Here is a 23,055-nt window from a genome sequence, read left to right as displayed (position 1 = left end):
CATTTATTATTCTAATCTGTATCTGCTAGTTACTGCTTCGAATAATAAAAAAGCAAATTAGAAAGCAATATTTACCTTCAACATCTAATGATGCTGTAGCAGAAACAGAGCCTCCCTGGTTGGTGGCTCTGACTTGGTACACAGTTGCATCTTCATCTGATACATTTGTGATCACCAGTTGGTAGTACCCGCCCTTGAACTCTTGGACTTTGATCTTTACACCATCTGCCAAGATCTCCTTGCCCTGCTTGAACCACTTAACAATTGGTTTTGGATGGCCAACAATCTTGCAAACAAAGGTGGCATTGCTCTTGAACTTAACATTCAGATTTCTAAGCTCTTCCTTGAACTGTGGTGCACGGATTGGTACGTCAGATTTTGGAACAATTCCTTCAGAAACTTCACTCCATTCACTTTCACCACCTAGATTTTCACATTTGACACGGAACTCGTATTCAAGACCTTCAATTAAGCCTTTCACAGCAAAGACCGTTTCATGGATTTCTTCTGTTGTGACTGCAATCCATTTGTTCTGTTTCTTTTCACGTTTTTCAAGGTAATAATTGCTGATCTTCGCACCTCCATCACTAGCAGGTGGTTTCCATGACACCAAGCATGAATCCTTGGTCACTGCAGTAACTGCTGGTTGGCCTGGGGTGCCAGGTTTTTCTACAAAATGAATGAGAACATATTAAAAAGCAGTGCATACTTACATATTTACCTTGATCATTGCATGACAAGAAACATTGAGCCACACACTTACCGAATGGACTCTTGATAATGACAATTGAAGGGACTTCCAGTGCTTCACTGATGCCAAATACGTTTTGAGCTGAAACACGGAAGTAATAGCCTGCATTTTCTGTTAGGTTAACAATTCTACAGGTTGTTCCAGAAATAGTTGCAGATACGAGCTGCCACTGTGCATCTTCTTTGGCTTCTCGGCGCTCTACAACATAGTTTGTAATCAGTGATCCTCCATCGTCTGCAGGGGGTTTCCAGCTGATGACTACAGAGTTCTTCAGTAAAGCCTCAACAACAATTGGTCCTGTTGGTATATCTGGCTTATCTAAAATATCAAAAGGCACAATAAGTACTAAATACTTTTTTAAAATAATATTTCTGCAAAAAGATGGACAATTTAGTAAACATTACCTTGTATTTCAACATTTAGGACAGTATCCACTGTTCCCAAAATGTTGCTCAGTTGAACTTTGTACTTTCCAGCATGGGCTTTGTGTTGCACATTCTTTATAACCAGATGGGTATAGTGCTCTGTGTTCTCGATCTGGATATTTTCAGAGGCTTTCAGTGGTTTCTTTCCATGGAACCATGTGATGGCAGGTACTGGACGGCCAATGTACACAACATGGAGGCGGAGGGTGGAGCCCACACCTGCGTAGTACTTCTCTTTCAACGGGTAGCCAGGGTGGAACTGCGGAGTGGCCTGCAAGAGCAGCTTGCCACTAGTTTCAGTTTCTCCAGCATCATTGACAGCAATGCAAGTGTACAGACCTTCGTCCTCCTGTTCTTCTGTCAGGACAGTCAATGTATGGCTGCGACCATCCGAAGACATCTTATATTTCCTGCTCTGTATGAGCTCCTTACCGAACCGGTACCATTTAATGTCAGGCAATGGCCTTCCAACAATCTGGCATGACAGCTTGGCAGATTCACCCAGCAGGGCAGTGACTTCCTGTATTTCTTGTCTAATGCCCGGTGCTTCCCCAGCTGCAAGAGAAATAAAATACCGTTCAAGCTTCTTTTGTCAAAGTAACTTCTTGAAAGAGACCTTCTTCGTAATAGCCTGTCATGTTAGGAAGTTTAACTAATAGTACAGGAATTCTGGTTTCTGTTTATCTATCTGAAACATCTCACCCCATATTAGAAAAAAAAAATCACTTTTTCTACCACGATCTGTTTCAAAGTCCCACAATCTCAAACATACCCCACACAAACTTATAAAAACGCACAAACCGTGAGAAATGTGCTGAAATGTACATTTATTCTTACGAATAACGCAAACTGCATGGAAAACGAGAACACGATTGCAGTGGCAAACCCCCACAGCTGGCATGTATCAGCGTGCGTGCCCATCAAAGAAGCTTTGGAATGGATTTGGTCCTGTCCACAGGCCTCACTCATCAGACTCTCAATTCGTCAGTCAGTGAACAGAAAAACCCCTTCTTTCAAACCACTAACAGCACCTTTCCACAAGCCGAGCCAGACTCCGGTCTGAGTTGAAACCTCGGAACCAACTGGAATGGAAAGTCACCCCTGGACTACTAAACATGCCTTTACTACTGGCAGATTGTATGCTATAGGAATAACCAAAACAATAACAGTTCAAGATGTACACCAATAAAAACATTTGGCTAATAGGAAACAGGTAAACTTACATGTCAATTTGGTCTTTATTGTGATAGCAGTTCTACGAGGCCTGCTGGTGCCGGTTTCATTTTCAGCACAAACCCTGAATTCATATTCAGTTGCCTCCAGTAAGCCACCCATTTGGTACTGTCTGTCTTTAACACGTTCTTTGTTGCATTTCTTCCAAGCACTTTCTCCAGACTGGCGGTACTCCACCCAGTAACCAAGGATTTCTTTTCCTCCATCACACTCCGGTCTCTCCCATTGAATGGAAATACTGTCCTTAGAAACAGAGGTTACCTCAATTTCTCCTGGTTGGCTTGGCTTATCTACAAAATGAATAAAAAAAGGTAAGAAAGATAGTCACCTAATTGCCTTTTTATGGTGCTCTGTGATATATTAAAGCGGTTATACGGACACACACACATGCACCAGCATAAATTCATCTTTTGATAAAATGTGATGTGGGCCATAAACTGTGCAGTAATGCTCTGTACTCCCATGAAGATGGACTAGATTACACTTTCATAGAGACCTCTGATATTTACATTGTACTCCAATCCATTGAGCGGCCTACTGCTGCCAGCACAACTGGCAATGCATCCCTCCAACGTGTCACCACCAATTGTTTGTCAAACCACCCAGTAAGAATCTCAAAAAATGTTTGACTCTGTATTTGCCCAATCCAAAAATCGCAAAATGTAGGTTTTGATAACATTAACAAAGATATATGCTATACTAATTACAGTACAGATATTTTTGAACTCTTTCAAACTTCTTTGATGGAAGAAGACTAAGGGAAATTCAAATTATCTCCTGTGTCACCTTAATTTACAATATCTGCTGAGTACAATAAAACATTTAATATTTGAATGTCAGAGATCTCTAGAGGAATGCAACTGGGACTAGGGTGAAATGCCAGCCTGGACACACTAAGAACAAACATTACAAATATTTTCTGCTATATTCACAAAAATAACCTCACAATTTTATCTTACCAAATGGATCTTTGCAGACAACAGGCTCAGAGGCTGGGCTGGCTTCGCTTTGACCAACATCATTTTGCGCAATGATACGGAACTGATATTCAGCATCAGGAACAAGTCCAGTGATAGTGTACATCGTTGTAGTGATGTGCGTCTTATTATGTCTAACCCATTTGTCTGTAGATGTCTCTTTGCGTTCAATATAGTATCCAGTGACACGACTACCACCATCATCTTTAGGTCTGGACCAGGATAAACTGATGGAACTCTTTGTCACATCCAGTACTTCTGGTGAGTTGTAAGGAGGCTCTGGTGGATCTATAAAATAATAGATATGAAAGTTAGTGCACCTTGTGATCTTTCTTCACTGCATGGCACACATATGCTTATCACCACAAAATCATTTCCATACATTAAGAATATAATACATACTCAGAGGTGTTTTTGGTGTGACAGCCTCTTCTGATTTCAGAGACCTACTAATACCGAACTGATTTTCAGCAGAAACACGGAAGTGGTACTCCACATTTTCTTTAAGGCCTTTGACAACCAAGGAAGTTGCATTGACTCTAGAATCCACAGTGTACCAGGCGGTCTTTGGTACTTCTCTCCTTTCAACAATGTAGCCAAGAATATCTGAGCCACCATCATCTGCTGGTGCTCTCCAGCTTACTCTTACAGAGCGTGCTTGTATGTCATCATACTCCAGTGGTCCTTCTGGTGTATTAGGTCCTCCGATGACTTTCACTTTGATATAAACAGCCTTCTTGCCACATTTATTTTCAAGCATTAAATCGTATGTGCCAGAATCTTCTCTGACTGCTTCCTTGATCACAAGTTCAGTGTGGGTTTCTGATGTAGCTATCATGGCTCTCTTGCTGACATCATGGCCTTCCTTAGTCCATTTGCAAATTGGAATTGGTTTGCCCTTAATTGGAATGGTAATCTTGACAACACCACCTTGCCTCACAATTAAGCCCTCTTCGTATTTTGCATCAAGTTCATAATCTGGATATTCTGAAACCAAACAAAAAAAACATGTTGTCAAACTTTAATTTTAAGCAGAAATTTGGTACGTAGGAAATAAAGAATTTCTTAACTTCTTACCAAGCATCTCAGTTACTTTGACTGTTCCTGGTACATCAGCAGGCTCACCGGGACCTCCAGCATTACATGCCAGGACTCGGAATCTGTATTCAGCCCCTTGTGGAAGATGTGTTAGGGTGTACTCGCAGATCTTGGTAGGAGTGGTATTACATTTGGTCCATTCAAACTGATCAACCTTCTGCATTTCGATTAAGTAACCACTAACTTTAGAACCGCCTTCCTCTTCCGGAGGGCTCCAGGCAAGGGAAACAGAGGTTCTTGTTGTATCTGTGACTCTGGGATTTTGTGGTTTCTCTGGAGGAGCTGAAATACATAATATGGAGCAATAGGGATTATATTTTTGTAACAATTTATAATTTGAAGAATTTATTCTACTAACCATAGGACTTTTGTGTAGGTTTCATAGGGGGTATGGCTCATAGATGGCAGTTGATTTGGTAACAGATTTAACTAAGAGAACACACAATTCTACTATAAACATTGCTACTGCTCAAGTGTGAAACTTATTTGTGCGATTTGATAAAATAGGTGCTCCCCTTGGAATATTGAAGGGAATACAGAACTTTGGTTAATTATAGGGTCCTCTGGCCAGGTTATAGAAGTTTATTTTTAGTTTTGTGTCTTCTTGTAGGTAAAATATAATCCGGGATTCAGCTCGGCCCAAGACAAGAAACCAGAGGATAATACCCCCAAATTGACCTTTAAGAAAAAAACTGGCTCAGTGACACCTATTTGTATTGAAAGGGCCAGGCACTGTGTAGTAAGGACTTTCTCCTGATTTCGGATTTGGGGGTGGGGCAAGTCCTAACTTTCTCTAGCATGTACTATACAGGGTCCTTAGGATAGAGGCATCCATTGGTAATCCCACTTTCTAAGCTAATTAAGGCAATCTTATAATTCCAAAATCCTGATTTATCTTTGTTCCTAAGCATTCATTTCATTCATTCATATGAACAAAACAGATTTAGATTTTCCTAACTGTTACAGTCTTTGCAATTAATTATAAAAATAGCTAAAAGTATCATAAATATCTTCTAAGATTAGTCAATCGTATTTACCAATTGGATCCATGGCAACAGTTGGTTTAGAAGGACGACTGGGTTTGCCAACACCTCTTGCATTTATCGCAGTAACTCGGTGTTCATATTCTAGACCTTCGATAAGACCAGTGGAGCGATAGCGTGTCATAGTCACCGGAACTTTGTTTGCACGGACCCATCTCTCAGCTCTAACTTCCTTGCGTTCCACAATATACCCAACAATTTGTGAACCGCCATCCTCTTCTGGTGGGTACCAAGTAAGAGTGATGCCATCACGAGAAACATCAAAGACTTGTGGGGTGTCTGGAGGCCCAGGAATACCTGTTGAAAAAAACCATTCAATGTCATTGATAAGTATTTTAAAAGAGAAGCACTCATTCACCAGATGCATCATAAATCCATAAAGTAGAATGTAATATGAGTTCTAATGCAGTTTAACTCTAATTATTTAGTTATACAAGTAACTAGAACAGTTGATTAAAATAAGCAACTTTAAATCGAATAGCTGCACTTGGATTGCTGTCCACTCGCTTTTTATTTTTTCCAAAGGTCTACCTTTGGGGACATCATGATAAGAGTACCAATCTTATTTGGTGTGTTAGAAGGGATTTATATATAGTCAGATGACACTTGCTGCCCATTTCAGAGTGACTTTTTAAGAAATTGTGCATGATTGAGTGCACCACCAGATGTAGTAAGCTGAAAAGAGTGATAGAGGATGGTTCTACGACAGACATAGAATTTGCCCACTAAATTAAAGTTGTGGTGGATGGAATAATGGATGGATGGAAGAAAGGTAGAATATGGAGAAAACGGAGCAGACAAAATAATAAGGCAACAATTATTCTTAAGGAGTAAAGTTCCTAGTAACGCTTAACAAGTGTCTAGTTGTGATATAGGTTTGGAAAGATGCTGAGCCCTTTTTTGGAGGCATGATGTAGGTTCCTTTTTTCATACACTCGATCATGTTAAAGTTACTCAAATCTCAAAAAAGAAGCTCTTAATAAGGGTTGTGTGAAGGTAGCAAGTGTTAGCCAAAGTAAATTATTGACACCACTCATTCCCATTAGGTTGTTCCTGGTTGAAGGGAGGCAAGTTTGTAAAAAAAAGAAGAAAAAAAAAAGAACAAGATGCCCTCTAAGTCCAACATTGCATAGCTACATATATATTCTAAAATGTTTGGTAAAATAATTTGCTAAATGATGCACATTAACTCTGTCCAGGAAGTTGAACAGAATGTAGACATTACTGAGATACTTACTGATGCTGCTCTTGCATTCTATAATTTCTGACTGCAGATATGATCCAAATCCAAATCGATTGGTAGCTGCCACACGGAACACATACTCCGTGCCTTCAATTAATCGACTAAATTTGAATGTTGTTCTTGTTACCGATTCCGACACTGGCAGCCACCCTGGACGGTGAGCATCTCGTTGTTCCACCACGTAGCCACTGATTGCAGCTCCACCATCCATCTCGGGTGGGTCCCATGAAATTGTGGCAGTTGTGGCCTCAATTTCATCAATTCTGATTGGTCCAGTGGGAGGCCCAGGCTTGTCTGTATCAAAATAAAAGAGCCATAATCTTTAATAATCAAGCAGTGCACATGGAACATGGAGGATGTGTAACTTATGGCAACAGATAACAAGGGGTTTATTAGAAAACATTTTTACCTAGGATAATAACTTGTATTGCTTCAATTGCTGTTCCTGAGGTGTTCTTAAGCTCAAGAGTGTATGCTCCAGTATCATGAATTGTTGTCTCACGCACAGTCAGTTTGGCTACTTTATTTGTAGTTTCAATCTTGACACGTTCAACTTCTCTCATCTTAGAACCAGCAAAGAACCAGGAAACTGATGGTGGTGGACGACCAATAATTGGTATAGCCAACTCTATGGGTTTACCAGCCGGCACATGAACAGTCTTTTGGGGTATTCCAGCTAAGTCAATCTTGGGCACCACTGTATAAAGAAAAAATATAAAATCAGTCAAACACATTTTTCACGCATGCTTTGCATATTAAATCCTATCTAAGCCAATTTGACATACCTTTTTGCTCTTGTACTGTTACAGCAGTGACAGTCTCTCTTGGTTCTGACATGCCCTTCTCATTCTGTGCTCGGACTCTAAACAAGTACTGTTCACCATCATTCAGTGAGATTATAGTATATTCCAAGACTGTTGGTTTCACAGTGACAACCTTCATCCACTTTTCTGTGCCAGCTTTGCAAGCTTCAATCACGTAGCCAGTTAGTCTGCTGCCACCGTCATGCATTGGCTTCTCCCAGGCGAGTGATACAGTTGATTTGGTCGTATCGACCACGTCCAGTTTCTGTGGCACCATTGGCACTTCAGACACCAGTACCGCATCGGCTGTTTCGCAAGGTTCACCAATACCATATATATTTTCTGGCAGGACTCTAAAGTAGTACATGGTACCTTCTTGAAGGCCAGATACTCTGTAAAGTGTCTTGCTGCACTTGGTGGTGACTGTTTTGAATGCCCTCATTGTAGCCTCACGTCGCTCAATAATATAGTTGTTTACTGGAGCTCCACCATCAATTGCCGGGATATCCCAGGTAAGTGTCACTGAATCTCTGAATACCTCCTTAATTTTCACTGCAGCAGATGGACCAGGAGTATCTGAAAATCAAATTAACAGATGTTAATTCTAACTATTTGTCCTTGCATATGCCAAATGTTTTCAAACAGAACAAGGCTTGAGAACTATTTCAATTTTATGATAACTCTTAAGAGTTGTACATACCAAACACTTTGACTTGCACTGATGCAGATTTCTTGCCAGATTGATTCTCAGCTTCAATGGTGTACTTTCCAGCATCATATCGGTTAACCTTCTCGATTATGAGCAATGTGTAGCTGTCTGTTGTATCGATGAGGCCACGGCTGGCAAGATCAATGCCCTTTTTGTTCCAGGTGATGATTGGAGCTGGTCTTCCGGATACCAGTACCATGAGGCGCAAGGAGCCTCCAGCTCTGACCGTGACTGTCTTTTTCAGATCATCAGAAAGCTCAAGGTCTGGAATTTCTAGAAACAATAAAAAGGTCGATCTTGTTAGCAAGGAAGGAAAATTAATTTGAAAATAGAAATGTATTTCTTGCAATACAATTTATATCCGTTATATCTACCTCACACAGAGACGTGGTCAGAATTATGTTATGGTCGGATGCTAAGCTCTGGTTAGTTAAGATGATACAACCCAGGTGACAATAAAGACAATAGAGCTACGTTGCCTCTAATAAATTGGGGGATTGTTCTGCATGTGTTACTATCTGATTTTGGATTTAACTGCGCAAACACAAAGAGCTGATGGATGGAGCACTGAAACTTTTCAGACACCCACCCTCAGTCACAGATCTGGGTCGAATCCATCATCATTCTTTAGCTCACTTCACCACCCCAGTTCAGACCCAGCCATATGCAAATCAGTCTTGACCCTGAGACTCATGTGAACAGTCCAGCCCGAACTGCCAAGCCATGTCTTCCCTGGACCGGAAACAAGCATCCTGGGACCGGTTTCAGTTTCAGTTTGCTTTAGATTTATCAGCAGCTAAACGAATTGGGGTTTTTGTTAACTTCGGAGGGGGGGAGGATCAGTTTCAGAATTTAAAATCCCACAAAAACTAACTCAATCCCACTGTACTCACTGGTCGGTATGATTCTATAAATGAAGAATGCATGGAGGCGAGGCCATTTGTATACTAATGCTTCTTGAAAATGAATAAGTATCAGTGCTTGGGGCGATGGGAGTGGCCACAGGAGCCTCCACTGATGTAAACAAGTAATGAAAGAGCGCTGAAGGTCTTTTCCAGATCTGTTCCCATTAGAGGAACACTAAGGCACCAAGGCTTTCCTACAGAATTTGAAATTGCTATTCCCCATAGCTCATTTTGCAGTGGTATCTTTGTCCTGTTATGAATGAACCCAGAGCTGAACACAACCATTTCATATGAGGTTTAATCTAAGTTATCACGAAAAACAATATTTCATTTTCTACTGTGGCCATTTTTCCAGAAAATTCATGCTGAGAGATTTCTGGGATACTCCAAAAGTTCGGCCATCCTAGGAATGTTAATAGTATATATTTGCATTTACAGTTTAGTTTTCTGTTAATGTTTTGCCTGGAAACTATGGCCACACTTATGCGAGCATGTGGCATCCACTGTTGAGTCCCCGGCACCGAAAAAAAACAGTCAGGGTAGGGGGTAAAAATCATAAGTTGATATTGGGATGTTCAAGGAATGTTGCCATTAGGCATATATACTATGTATATTTCATACTATAGAAGGTATGCCTTTTATGACCCTGTATCTAAGCACTAGGCCTGAAATATTCCTCATGCCTACAACATACATCAGTAAGGTATAGTCTTAGTAGCAACAATGAATGTTTTCCTACATGTAAGGGTGCAGAGGCACCTGGTTTGTTAGATAAAAAAAACAAAACAGCCACTAATTCAAGTGGTGGTGTCTTCAGACCCAAGGACCCCATTGCAGGTGCTGCATTATCGATAGCTGCGCCCACGTGAAGGTGACATTATGCTTGCATCTTCCAATCATTCTGAGATGGCCCTCCAGTATGTCCAGGTGCTATTCAGTGGCTCAGCTGCAAAATCATCCTTTAAAGTCGTTGGATGTCTGATCTTGTTACCAATGATTGTCATGTAACAGCAGATATGAGACCACCATTCACTTACTTCTATTTCAAAATATATCTACTGTTGTTGAAGAAAAAACGCAAATGTGTACGGTTCTTACCTATTCTCTCCACTGGCTCAATGGAAGCTGATGATTCGCTGAAATCACTCATGCCATTGGCATTCACAGAGGCAACCCTGAAGCGGTAATTCTGACTTGTCTTAAGCGATGTCACGGTGAACTCCGTGTTTCTCAGAGTAGCCGTCGTGTGCGGTCTGTACCACTGTTCGGTGCCTTCCTCTTGCATTTCAAGAACGTAGCCAAGGAGGTCAGCACCACCATCGTACATTGGCTTTGTCCAAGCTAAGCTTATGCTGTGTTTGGTAGTGTCAACAACTCTTGGAGCAGAAGGTGATCCGGGAGTGTCTGTGAATAAATCAGAGCAGACATGTCAGCAAGCTAGCTCTGCCATCAGTAGGGATCAGCACATATAATAACAACTTAAAAGAACAAAAGCAGACTTACATGTTGGCTCTTTGCAGAGGACGTATTGAGACGTATCACTAGGCTCACTGTTTCCAGCTGCATTTACTGCACTGACGCGGAATTGGTATTCGCTTCCTTCCATTAGTCCAGTAACTTTGAATCTTGTGTCGTAAATTGTGTAGTCTCTGTTAACTCTTGTCCAGCGTACACTCTTCTTTTCTCGTTTGTCCACCAAGTAGGTGGTGATCTCACTGCCACCATCAGTCTCGGGTTTAAGCCATTGTATCACAACATGCTCCTTGCTGACAGCCACAATTTCTGGTTCACCGGGCTGAGATGGAATAGCTGTTGAAAATTAAAATGTTATATTAGTATATGACATGTGAGGAAGCCGTGCCAATTTTCTTGCAAAAGTGGAAAGGAAGGAGAACTTACTGAAAGAGTTCCTGGCTATTACTGGGTGGGATTCAAGAGCAACACCGGCACCGTACTTGTTCACAGCTCTCACGCGGAAGATATATTCGTTGTTTTTAATAAGTCTTGTTACGACGCAGGACAATGTCTGGCATTCGGTCTCGACAAAGGCCCAGTTGAGCCTGCTGGTTTCACGTCTTTCCACAATGTAGTGTGTAATTTCTGCACCGCCATCTTCCTGAGGCATGTTCCAGGACAGAGTGCATTTCTCTTCTGTTACTCTGCTGACGTTAAGGCTTTCGCATGGGCCAGGTGAATCTGAAGAAACAGAATTACATCAAACAATTCATGTTTCCAGGTCTGGGAGGACAGGATCAGATGCTTGAGGGTACAACTCGCTAAGCAAGCATTTTATAAAATGTACAGTCTGTCACAGCAGCCTACCAGGCAACATTATAAATGTCAGTGACTGGGCATGGCATGGGCTGATGGTAGTTGGACTCTACATACCTTGTAGGCACTAATGTGAGGCCGTTTTGCTTATATATATTCTCAGTTAGAAGCCAACCCATAGCGTCACATGTCTTCCTATATACTGTTTACCACAAAGTTTCTGTATACATTTACACCGAACTGATGTCTGAAAGCTGCATAATTGTTATTATGCATCCAACGCTAGACCGTTCTCTTTCATAACCCAAAAGCGATAAACTTGAATGATGGAACTTCCCCATGGTCAAAACCAATTTAAAATCACCTCCACACTCACACAAAACTCCATAACTATTAAATATTTCTCTTTGCTATGCTTTTTGTTTAAGCACTGGTTTAACACTGCACTGAAATGAGGGCATGTTAAAATACTATCCGGTAGATGCATCAAGCATTTTTGCGAGCGCAAACGGTGCGAATCGCAAAATTCGTCCGTTTGCGCCCGCAAAAATGGCATTTGAGATGCATCAAGGGTTCATGCACTCGCAATTTAAGAATTCGCAAATAATTGCGAGTTCTCAAATTGCGATTGCATTTAAGGAACCGCAAATTGCGATTCCTTAATTGCAATGCATGAACCATTTCAAAATTGTGAATTTGCAATCTGGGGCCGCTATTTACCGCGAAGTCTAACTACGTGGTAAATAGCAAAAACTTAGAAAAATGCACTTTAGTGCATTTTTCTAAGTTGTATGTTACACACATACATGTCCTTGGGACATGTGTGTGCGCAACACCAGTGAACATTACCATTTCAGGAGTGCAACAGGGTGTCCTTTGGACACCCTGGCACCCTTGAAATTGCTTCCTTATTTGCGATTCGCTAATTGCTAATCGCAAATAAGGAATGACTCCCCATTCATTCCTATGGGCCTTTAGGCCCATAGGAATGAATGGGAAAGCCATTCCTTATTTGCGATTAGCAATTAGCGAATCGCAAATAAGGAATCAGTAGAAATCGCAAAATAAATTGCGATTTCTACATGCATCCTGTTTTGCGAGTCTTTAATAGCGAATCCTTAAAATTCGCTATTAAGGACTCGCAAAACATGACTTTGATGAATCTGGGGGTATGTTTCTTATATGCTAGCACAATTTCCACATAGACATAGAATAGATATTACCCTTTTATGGACCCTGTGTGAGCTGATTTAGTGATTTGTCAAGTACCAAGAAGCCGATATCCTTTAACGTTTAGCTTTGAGTAAGTGTATGCTAGAGAATAGTGAACACAATGCCAACATCATCTGCCAGAGTACCAACAAAACTCCATTGCCACACACACTGAAAATGTAATTTCAAAAATCCAAAAGTTAAGCATTTTAGGTGGAAACCCTGACGAGACACTTACCAAGCACCTTCACAAGGACGGATATAGACTTAGTTCCACTGGCGTTTTTCACAGTTAGAGTGTACTTTCCAGTATCACTTCTGTCACAGAACTTGACAATGGCCAGGGCGCGCTTGCTGGTGTACTGCAGAGAGATCTTTTCGCACATATCCAATTCTCTATCTCCTTTGGCCCAGAATACCTTTGGATCTGGCTTTCCACCGATTGAAGCATCCAGAACAAGGTCAGACCCAGCTCTTACAGTGACAATATCACCTTGTAATTTGCTATCAAGTTCGGCTTTTGGTGGTGCTGTAAAAGGCAGAAACACACAATGAAACTCAGTTTTGATGTCCAAGCAAAAAACAAGTGATTAATATAAGAAAGGAACTTACAGTAGTCGTCCTTGCAAGTGACAGGGCCTGTTGATTCTGACGGAGAGCTGATTACGCCAGCGGCATTCTTAGCTAGTACTCGGAATTCATAAACCTCTCCTTCGCTGAGGGCAGTCACGGTGAAGAAAGTCTCCGAAACTGTGGTATAGTTACACTTAAGCCAGCGACCATCTCCAAATTCATTGTATGGTTTACGATCAATAATGTACCCTACAATTTTACTGCCACCGTCGCTCAATGGAACAGACCACCTTAAGGAAACTGTGGACCTTGAGACGTCTGTAACCTCTGGTTTGCCGGGTGGATCTAGAAAAAAGTGGAACAAAATCAAAGGGGCTGCCATTTTCAAAAAACTTTTGCAGATTTCACACGTTTACAGTGGGCACAATTATTTGGAACCAGCATGTGAGTGACATGGTTCTGATTTTACCATCTTTTCACGGTAATCAGTTTGACTAAATTATGCCTATGCCCTACTTGAGTGGGATCCAGCTGCCTGCAGCTGATGTTACTCTAGATCACCAGATAACTGTTCTATAAGAGATTTGCGACTAAATGATCAAGTTTAGGGCCACTGCTTCATTTCTACTAGATGCTCTACCTCAGTTTTCGAAAATTACTAAAGTTAAAAAAATAACGATATACTTATTGGCCTAATAAATAGCTACTAGTTCTGTTGTTGATGGTTGTTTAGTTATATACATGTATCTAGATGCCATATTATGTATGACTTTTTTTAATATTTAGAAAATTTCATTTTAAGATTGGTGAAGTACTTTTTCTACCTGCTCTTTATTCTACTTCCCTGTCCTTTCTCTCCTTCGTACCCGCCTGTCCCATCTTTCTATCAATGCATTCTGCTTTTGCCCAGTCTGCAATATGATTATATAAGGCCACCTGTTATTGTATCTAATAATGCCAAGAGTGTAACCAAGATTGCTATTGATGTGTACAGTTTTGATTTATTGAAAATTTGAAATACAAATAAAAAGGCCTATTCTTAAGTAAACATTCCTCTCAATCTGACACTCACCAACTGGATTTTGAGCCATAACAGGTCTGGAGGCTTCACTGGCTTTGCTTACGCCGGCTGCGTTGAGTGCGTACACTCTGTACTGATACTCCAGGCCTTCAATCAAGCCTGTGACTCTGTAGTTGCAATCATAGCATGGCACCTTGTTGTCCTTTACCCACAGAATGGTGTTGCGCTCCTTCCTTTCAATCCAGTATCCATTAACCTTGCTGCCACCATCATGGTATGGCTCTTCCCAACGAATAGTCATAGCATTTGCAGACACAAAGTATACCTCTGGCCTTGTAGGTGGACTAGGTGGAACTAGTAATAGCAAAGAAATAGGTATATTAGAAGCCTGGTACAAATTGCATAATTACATCAGTGACTTTCAAGTAAATAGTAATGTTCTTACCAAAAGGATGTTCTGCGACAACAGGTGCAGATTCAACAGGTTTGCTGACTCCAAATCTGTTCTCTGAACTAACTCGGAAAGTGTACTCCATATATTTTGTAAGGTGGGTAACCTTGATCTGTGTACGCTTCACGCTGGAATTAACAAGTTGCCAGGATGTTGTACCAGACTCTCGTTTCTCCACAATGTAATTGGTAATGTCAGTGCCTCCGTCATCTTCAGGTTCGCTCCAAGTCAGGACGCAAGATTCAGCAGAAACAGAAGAAATTTCGACAGGACCTGTGACAGGACCTGGTCTTCCGATCACATTGACTGTGACAGTGAATGTCTTCACGCCAGCCGTGTTTTCCAGTGTCAGATAGTATTTGCCAGAGTCCCCTCTCATGCTGTCTTTAACATGAAGTGTTGTTCTGTCTTTTGTTGTTTTGATGCTTACTCTGTCTGTTTCCTTAAGTCTCATTTCTTCCAGTTTCCATGAAACCTTTGGAACTGGACGGCCACTGATGGGCACATCAATGGTGAACTTGCTTCCAGTTTTGCAAGTGATCAGCTGTCTTGTTATTCCACTCAGGTCTGCTGTGGGCTCAATCTGTGGTTCCTTGACGATAACAGAAGAGAAAGCCTCTCTTGACTCACTAAAGCCAGCATCATTTCTTGCTTTAACTCGGAATTCATATTCAGTGTTCTCTGTAAGATTTTCAACTGTGAAAGTAAGGAGTTTGGTTGCACCTGCCTCGACCCAATGGTCAGAACCCTTCTGTTTCATCTCAAGAAGGTAACCAGTAATGCGGCTGCCTCCATCATGCTCAGGTTTAAGCCAAGCCAATGTTACAGATGATTTGCTGGTGTCAAGAATATCTAATCGTTTAGGTGGAGCGGGCTCCTCTGTGGCTACAATAGGATCAGGCGTTTCATATGGCTCCCCTAGGCCATATTCATTTTGTGCTGAAACGCGGAAGAAATATGGAACACCTTCTGCAAGATCAGGAACCTTGAATATCTGGCGACTGCATTTTTCACTGACAGCTTGCCAACTTCGGCGGCTTGCTTCTCTCTTCTCCACAACATAGTGATGAATACGAGCCCCTCCGTCATTGGCAGGAGCATCCCAAAGCAGTGTAACAGAACCTCTGGTAACATCTCTGAATGTAAGAGGACCTGGTGGTCCAGGTGTGTCCTGCACCTTCACAGTGAATGTGATAGATTTGCTACCACTGTTGTTTTCTACAGTCAGGGTGTATTTGCCAGCATCGTACCTAGTGCAGTTTTCTACAACCAGTGTGCTGAATGAGTCGGTGGTTTGAATATCAGCACGTAGACCAAGGTCAGAGTCTGCTTTAGTCCAGGTAGCCACAGGAGTCGGTCTGCCCATGAAAGCAATAAATAGGCGAATGGTTGCACCTGCTCTAACTACATGAGTTTGTTTGAAGTTAGCATCAATATCAATTTCAGGCGATGTTAGTCTGTCAGATGTTTGAACTGTAGCGGGTACTTCAGAGCTTTCTCCTTTACCGGCTCCATTGACTGCACTAACTCTAAATTTATATTCTTCACCTGCCTCCAAATCGACTACTGTATACTTGGTGCTAAGACACATTTCTGGGTTGACCTTGTGCCACTCTCCTAGATCTGCTTTAGACATTTCAATGATGTAACCAATAATTGGCATGCCTCCATCAAAAACGGGCTTGGTCCATTCCAAGGACACTGAAGTTTTTGTTGTGTCTGTCACCTTGACCACACTAGGAGCGCTTGGTGGATTTACTGGTTCTTTACATTTAATTAGTCGTGAGGTGTCACTTGGAGGTCCAACCCCAGCATCATTTTCAGCCATAACGCGGAATTCATATTCATTGCCTTCAGTCAGACCTGTTACCCTGAATCTTGTCTCCGTAATTGGACGTTTGCTGGATACCTTGACCCACCGAATGCTCTTCTTTTCTCGTCTCTCCAGGATATAATGCTTGATTTCACTTTTACCATCAGATTTTGGTCTTGTCCATGTAACTGTAATACTGTCACCGGTGACGTGGGTGGCGTCTGGGGTACCAGGAGCATCTGCAACAGCTATAACAGAAAACAGAAAAATGTAAACTCAACTGGAAAATATGAAGAAGGTCTATGATTATAAAAGTACAAACATAAAACATACTGTATTGTATTTGAGCAATCACGGGTTCAGAATCCAGCGGCCTGCCGGCACCGAATTTGTTAACTGCGGAGACGCGGAATTGGTACTCATTTCCAGCAATTAGTTTTGTCGCTGTATACGAATTTCCTTCACATTTATCCTCAACAAGTGCCCAGGAAATTCTGCTGGTCTCACGTTTTTCAATCACGTAATGACTGATAGCCGCGCAGCCATCGTTAGCTGGTACATCCCACCAGAGAGTGACCTTCTCGCCAGTGATGTTTGTGTATCGAATTGGTCCAGTGATCTGTCCTGGTGTATCTGTAATGGAAACACAAATTAAAACAATGACATTTCTCGTCTTGCAGAATTGGTCCAGTGATCTGTCCTGGTGTATCTGTAATGGAAACACAAATTAAAACAATGACATTTCTCGTCTTGCAATGAAAATTATAGGTTTTTTCCCCCATTAAAAAGTACTTTTAAGGATAATTCACACCTACCTTGCACTCTCACTGTAATATTTTCCTTCTTGGTGCCTGATGCATTCTTTGCTTCCACGGTATATACGCCGCGATGGTCCCTTGTAGAATCTCTCACAAACATTGAGCTGAATCCGATAGCAGTAGTAATTTCAACACCAAGGAGTTTGTCGATCTCCTTTCCATCCTTGTACCAAGTCACTTGAGGTACTGGGCGACCTTTAATCAAAGCCTTCACTCGAATGTTATCCCCAGACTTGACTGTAAGCCCCTCAAAGTGTTCAGCTCCAAATTCAATTGTTGGGGCAACTAAAGAAAAACAAAAAACAAACAGAGAATGTAATAGCAATAATAATATCAAGAACTTGTCTTCATATAGCATTTCATACAATGCTTCAGCACTATAAATAAGGGATGTAACTGTTACCCCATTTTTTGATACTCAAAGACGTTGCCATTTTATCACTCCCCCATCAAAAGAGTAAGAGTTATCAATATGCTGTCTTCGTTTTCAATTCAATCCGTACATTTAACTACTGTAATAGGTATATAGTAAAAGGACACTCACAACCATGGGAGGAAAAGAGGTAATCTTTGTTATTTCTGTGTATACAATGCCAGCTTATGTATTTTACAATCAATATTTTTAATTAAACAACACAGGGGAGAGCGAGAAAGAGATTGCAAACTATATTTCGAGAGTTGGATATAGAGGCATTGAAAGAGTAAGGCGCAGAGAAGAAACAGACTGAATTAGGATTAGCTACAGATATGTCTGTTCGATGGGTCTTCACCTGGCTGCATTAAAATGAGAAGACAAAGTACTGCACATCTCTACACCTGAAGAACTGTTAGTTCTGCTGCATCATATATTAATGGTTGTATCTGAGTATATAGTAATTGAGAAAAGATATCGATTTTTCATCAAATCATTCCCTTTGGACACAAGAAAGCCATAAGAGTTCCTGAAGGAATCCAACATTGAATACTTACTGCTTTCATCTCTGGTCATAATATATCCTGAAGATTGAGACGGTGGGCTCACAGTGCCTACGGCATTTCTCGCAAGGATTCTAAATTCAAATCGATCTCCTGGGCTGAGTCCTGTGACGGTATACTGGCATTCGCTGACATCTGTAAAGTTACACCTCAGCCAACGATCGTTTCCTTGGCGCTTCTCAATGCTGTATGCCACAATCCTGCTGCCTCCGTCGCGAGCTGGCGGGGACCATTTAAGTGTGACGGTTTCTCTTGTCACATCAATGTAGTCAGGAGTGCCTGGAGGATCTGAAATCAAGTAGGTAGAAGGTTACTCTTCTGTTCATAAAGTAGATATGCCTGTATTGTAACAATTGCTTATTCTGAGCAATTACTCTCTATTCTAAATACTTATTCATTTGTTAAAAATATTTACGTAGCACGGACTAGCCACATGGGCATAGGAGTGATTTCTCTTTTCACAAAGTTGGGAAAATCACCTGAATACCTAACAACGGTTGCTAATTGTACTGAGTTGGGCTAGTTGTCCTATTGGGGTCATGTGTCTAAGCCATTAGTGCAATCATTACTCAAGTGGTGAAGGGTGTAGTAATGCTACCAAGAGAAAGCAATTCTCCAGCAAGATGGGAGTTTGTGAAAGGTTTCTTTTGATTCTGTAACCATAAAACAGTGTACATCTGTTGGCTCTTCCGACACTATTCAGTGTCAAACTGGTAACCAGTGAAGACATATTTGGATATTACAGCAAATCCCAAACAACAGTGAGAGTGTGTTTCTTAAATATAGATTTCATCTGCTACTTATTTTCGATTGCTCCCAGTTTGTGTTTTACAAGTAATGTCGCTGAGCACTGTTTGGAGAGTTTACCATTCTATTACGAAGCACAATATACATATTGGCGTAGTCATGGCCCTAAACACAGACTTGAACTTGATCCATAAATGTTTCACTTACGTCTATTTGATAGTGAATTTTTATTTTCTATAGTTCATTGTAGATGGTAAACTCTATTGAGCCGAGCAGTACATTTTGCTTTAATATTTTACTTTACCATGGGTACACTTAATTTTGATGGATACATATTGTTTTTTATTATTATGATAACATTTTGAAATGTGCACTGCACTTCACAGGGAGGAGGCTAGGGGACTTCGCAGATGACCAGTTACCAAAGATGGGACAGACTCCTTTCTGACATGGTTGATACTCCAAGAGATGAAGAACTTAGAACAGTAAACGCAACATCTTATTTCCCACCCCGGGAACCCTCTGGGCACCCTTTGCCCCTCCTGATCTTCTTCTAGGTTACACTAGAGAATCAGCTATATGCTAGCCCCCTATTTCCTCGAAGCTGCCCACACTCAAACCTGCATACTCCCCTTCTGCAGTCTCTGAGTACAACTCGTTCTTACCCTGGGTAACTCTTCCTTGCCCTCCTGTTCGAGTTGTTCTTAACTGTTCATTACTCCCCTTCAGGGTGCCTCTGGCATTAATATTTGCCCATCCCCGCGATGGTAGATGTACACCGCCTCCCCTCTGCTACTATTCTAACCCCAAATTAGTTGCAAATACTGAAGAGACACAACCTTAATCCTCTGAACATGAATCACATAATTCACGCTGCATATGATGGATAATCCTGAACAAACGTTTGCACTAAGTGCGCTGTTTCTGCACTAAGGAATTGCCAATAAAATGATGTTTTAATGTGAGCGGTAAGAGTTTACTTACCAACAGGCGAAACTGCCAGGGTATGTTTGCTTGGTTCACTGACTGGGCTGAGGCCAACACTGTTTTCAGAAAGTACGCGGAACTGGTACTCCAGGCCTTCAATTAGTCCAGTAATCCTGTATTCTCTGTTTGAGATAGGTGTTGTATTTACTCTCTGCCACAATATGCTATTTCTTTCTTTCTTTTCAACATAGAAGCCAGTTATTTCTGAGCCGCCATCATAAATTGGAGCATCCCACGATATGGACATTCCGTCACAGGTTACATTGTAGACAACTGGTTTACCAGGTGGACCAGGTGGTCTAAATTGGTGTTTCGCGATAACATCAACTGAATTGAGTGGTTGGCTCACTCCGAATCTGTTTTCAGCCCGAACTCTAAACTGATACTCTAGCCCTTTCACAAGGTTGGGTATTTTAAATGTGGTCCTGGCAACACTTGAGCACACCATCTTCCATACAGTTTGAGAAGTTTCTCGTTTCTCTATGCTGTAACAAGTAATGTCTCCCCCACCGTTATCGTCAGGAGCATCCCAGGAAATGATAATACTGTCTGCTTTGATTTCATCAAATCGCACAGGTCCCTTTGGCTTGGATGGCGGGCCCAGGGTTACTACTGTGAATGCAAATGTTTTCCTGGCGACTCCATTGTCCAGCACCAAGGTGTATTTGCCACCATTTTCTTTCTTCACATTTTTGATACTTAAGTTTACTTTGGTCTCTGCTTTCTTGTAGCGAACTTGTTCACTTTCCTTGAGAGGTAAATTGTCCTTTAACCATGATACAGTTGGTCTTGGCTTACCCTTGTAAGGTATGTCTACGTGTACATTGTGCCCAATGCGCACAGGAATTTGCAGTCCAGGTATATCAGAAAGGTCAGCATCAGGTGTTATTACATAATCTTTCACTGTGAGGGGTCCAAGGTTGACAGCATCACTCAACCCTTTTTCATTCTTGGCGGACACCTTGAATTCTACCATAGAAAGCTCTTTGAGTTTCGTGACTTCAAACTCGCATGCTTTGCTGCTCCCCGCAGGGGACCATTCCTGTTCTTCTTTTAGCTTGCTTTCAATGATATACTCTGTAACAGAACTGCCACCATCGTAGTCCGGTTTGTTCCACTGTAGAGAAATAGAGGTTTTTGTGGAGTCTTTCATTGCAAGATCCTTAACAGGACCTGGCACTTCAGATGGCTTCACGGCCTCAGTTGTGTCACAAGGTTCACCCAATCCATTTTCATTTTCTGCAATAACCCGGAAGAAGAATGAAGTCTTCTCTGACAAGTTACTTATCTTGAATGTTGTGTGCGAACATTTCGTTGTGACACCAGACCAAGCTCTCTTAGTAGCATCTCTTTTCTCAATAATGTAATTAGTTACTTCGGCTCCGCCATTAATGAGTGGCGGCTCCCAGGACAGTGTAACATTACCCCGTGAAACATGCTTGATTTGCAATTTCTGGCATGCTCCTGGTGTATCTAGCACCTTAACATTAACAAAAGAGGATTTAGGTTCCCCGACTCCGTTCTCAATTGTCAGGACATATTTCCCTGTGTCTTCACGAGTAACCTTTGAAATGTTGACTAATGTAGAGGATTCTGTGTTCTGGATGTCATATCTTGTGTCATTGCTTATGTTTTTCTCTCCTTTTCTCCAGGTGACACTTGGTGCAGGCCTTCCTTTGAACGGGATCATTATTTGTACATCTTCGCCAGCTTTGGCTACAAATGAAGTTCTCAGAGCAACATCCAAGTCAATTTCTGGTTCCTCTGCAAAAGGTGAAAAGAGCAATTAGCAAACTACAACTAAACAATGAAAGATGCACCATAATATTACTATGTATAAATTGCAGTAATATAAATACCAAGTATATCTTTAGCTTGGGCAGGTTCAGTCATTTCGATAGGTTCTCCTTTGCCAGCAGTGTTTACAGCAGACACCCGGAAGAAGTAATTCACTCCAGGCTTAAGGGAAGACACAACATACTCAGTTGTTCTCACTTCTCCTTTGGCACTGACCACAGTCCATTCAACTTCTTCTCCTTCTCTTGTTTCTACTACGTAGCTCGTAATGGCGCTGCCTCCATCGTAGACTGGCTTAGTCCAGCTGAGAGTGATAGATGATTTTGTGGTATCCACAATCTTAAGCTTAATTGGTTGTCCTGGCAAATCTGGAAATTAAATGGTTGTAAGACAACGTGTCATAAAGAAACTTAGAATGCAAATGTATAGTTATATGCATGTGTTTATACTTAATTAAATGCACTGCTTTTGAGTAGTTGGCTGTGTGCCTTAGCTTTATGATAGATTCATAAATCACTTGTGACAGGGTAGTCTAATTTATATTAATTATCATGTGATGTCGAACTGAGGAGACTTGTAAACTAAGAACACGGCTATTTGTAACCAAGCACTGGTTGCATGAACACATTTTGTTTATCACGTTAACGCCTGATCTAGTAGTTTTGTCAGTGCTGGAAAAGTACCAAAAATTATTGCTTTCTGTAGAGATTGCATATTGGAGATAAAACATTGAATGTTGCAAGCAGATTTTCAGATGTACTTTTCAATAATTTCTCATGCTTTCGAATGGAAGCATTCCCTAGAAAGTGGAATTATCCACGAACAAAACAATGGTGTGAGCTGTGAAGGTAATACTCCTTTGTGTGCAGCCCACGCCCCACTATTTGTAAATTTTAACGAATTGATAACAATATGCCTTGTAGACTGCTGCGTTGTCAGGCCAGACCTAAAAATGGACCTGAACACCATTGAAACTCGTAACCTTGCGGCTCAGCAGCAGACAGGAAGCACCAATATGAAGGAGTGGAAGGTAGTTTGATGGCAACACTACTCTCTTGTGATACAGATGTTAAGTAAATGCTAATTGTGATGTTCAAGCCAAGAATGGCATCTGGGAGTTTGCAAAGACAAAAGCAAAATACGAGCTCCATGTATCATGCTGTAACCTTCAAAACAGGGCAAACCTTACTCTGCATTAATAAG

General features: G+C 41.3%; 1 protein-coding gene across 1 annotated transcript in view; it reads right to left on the bottom strand.

Moving 5' to 3' along the window:
- The window catches only part of TTN (titin), a 379,890-nt gene that overhangs the window by 15,654 nt on the left and 341,181 nt on the right, over positions 1-23,055 (bottom strand). Inside the window, exons 262-285 of the mRNA XM_078681496.1 lie at positions 21,915-22,220; positions 20,053-21,819; positions 18,316-18,609; positions 17,344-17,631; positions 16,862-17,161; positions 14,710-16,776; positions 14,316-14,618; positions 13,283-13,588; positions 12,909-13,199; positions 11,087-11,383; positions 10,691-10,996; positions 10,286-10,591; positions 8,274-8,555; positions 7,556-8,149; positions 7,180-7,467; positions 6,765-7,064; positions 5,522-5,824; positions 4,464-4,766; positions 3,789-4,373; positions 3,369-3,674; positions 2,400-2,699; positions 1,156-1,731; positions 764-1,069; positions 76-669 (exon numbers count right to left, since the gene is read on the bottom strand). Coding sequence (XP_078537622.1) covers positions 76-669; positions 764-1,069; positions 1,156-1,731; positions 2,400-2,699; positions 3,369-3,674; positions 3,789-4,373; positions 4,464-4,766; positions 5,522-5,824; positions 6,765-7,064; positions 7,180-7,467; positions 7,556-8,149; positions 8,274-8,555; positions 10,286-10,591; positions 10,691-10,996; positions 11,087-11,383; positions 12,909-13,199; positions 13,283-13,588; positions 14,316-14,618; positions 14,710-16,776; positions 16,862-17,161; positions 17,344-17,631; positions 18,316-18,609; positions 20,053-21,819; positions 21,915-22,220 — 11,568 coding nt within the window. The remainder of the gene's footprint in view (positions 1-75; positions 670-763; positions 1,070-1,155; positions 1,732-2,399; positions 2,700-3,368; positions 3,675-3,788; positions 4,374-4,463; positions 4,767-5,521; positions 5,825-6,764; positions 7,065-7,179; positions 7,468-7,555; positions 8,150-8,273; positions 8,556-10,285; positions 10,592-10,690; positions 10,997-11,086; positions 11,384-12,908; positions 13,200-13,282; positions 13,589-14,315; positions 14,619-14,709; positions 16,777-16,861; positions 17,162-17,343; positions 17,632-18,315; positions 18,610-20,052; positions 21,820-21,914; positions 22,221-23,055) is intronic.

This window comes from Lissotriton helveticus, chromosome 3_1 (genome assembly GCF_964261635.1).
Source record: "Lissotriton helveticus chromosome 3_1, aLisHel1.1, whole genome shotgun sequence".
In the NCBI taxonomy this organism is placed as follows: Eukaryota; Metazoa; Chordata; class Amphibia; order Caudata; family Salamandridae; genus Lissotriton; species Lissotriton helveticus.
Note: the sequence above shows the minus strand (reverse complement) of the source record. Positions and strands in the feature narration are given on the sequence as shown.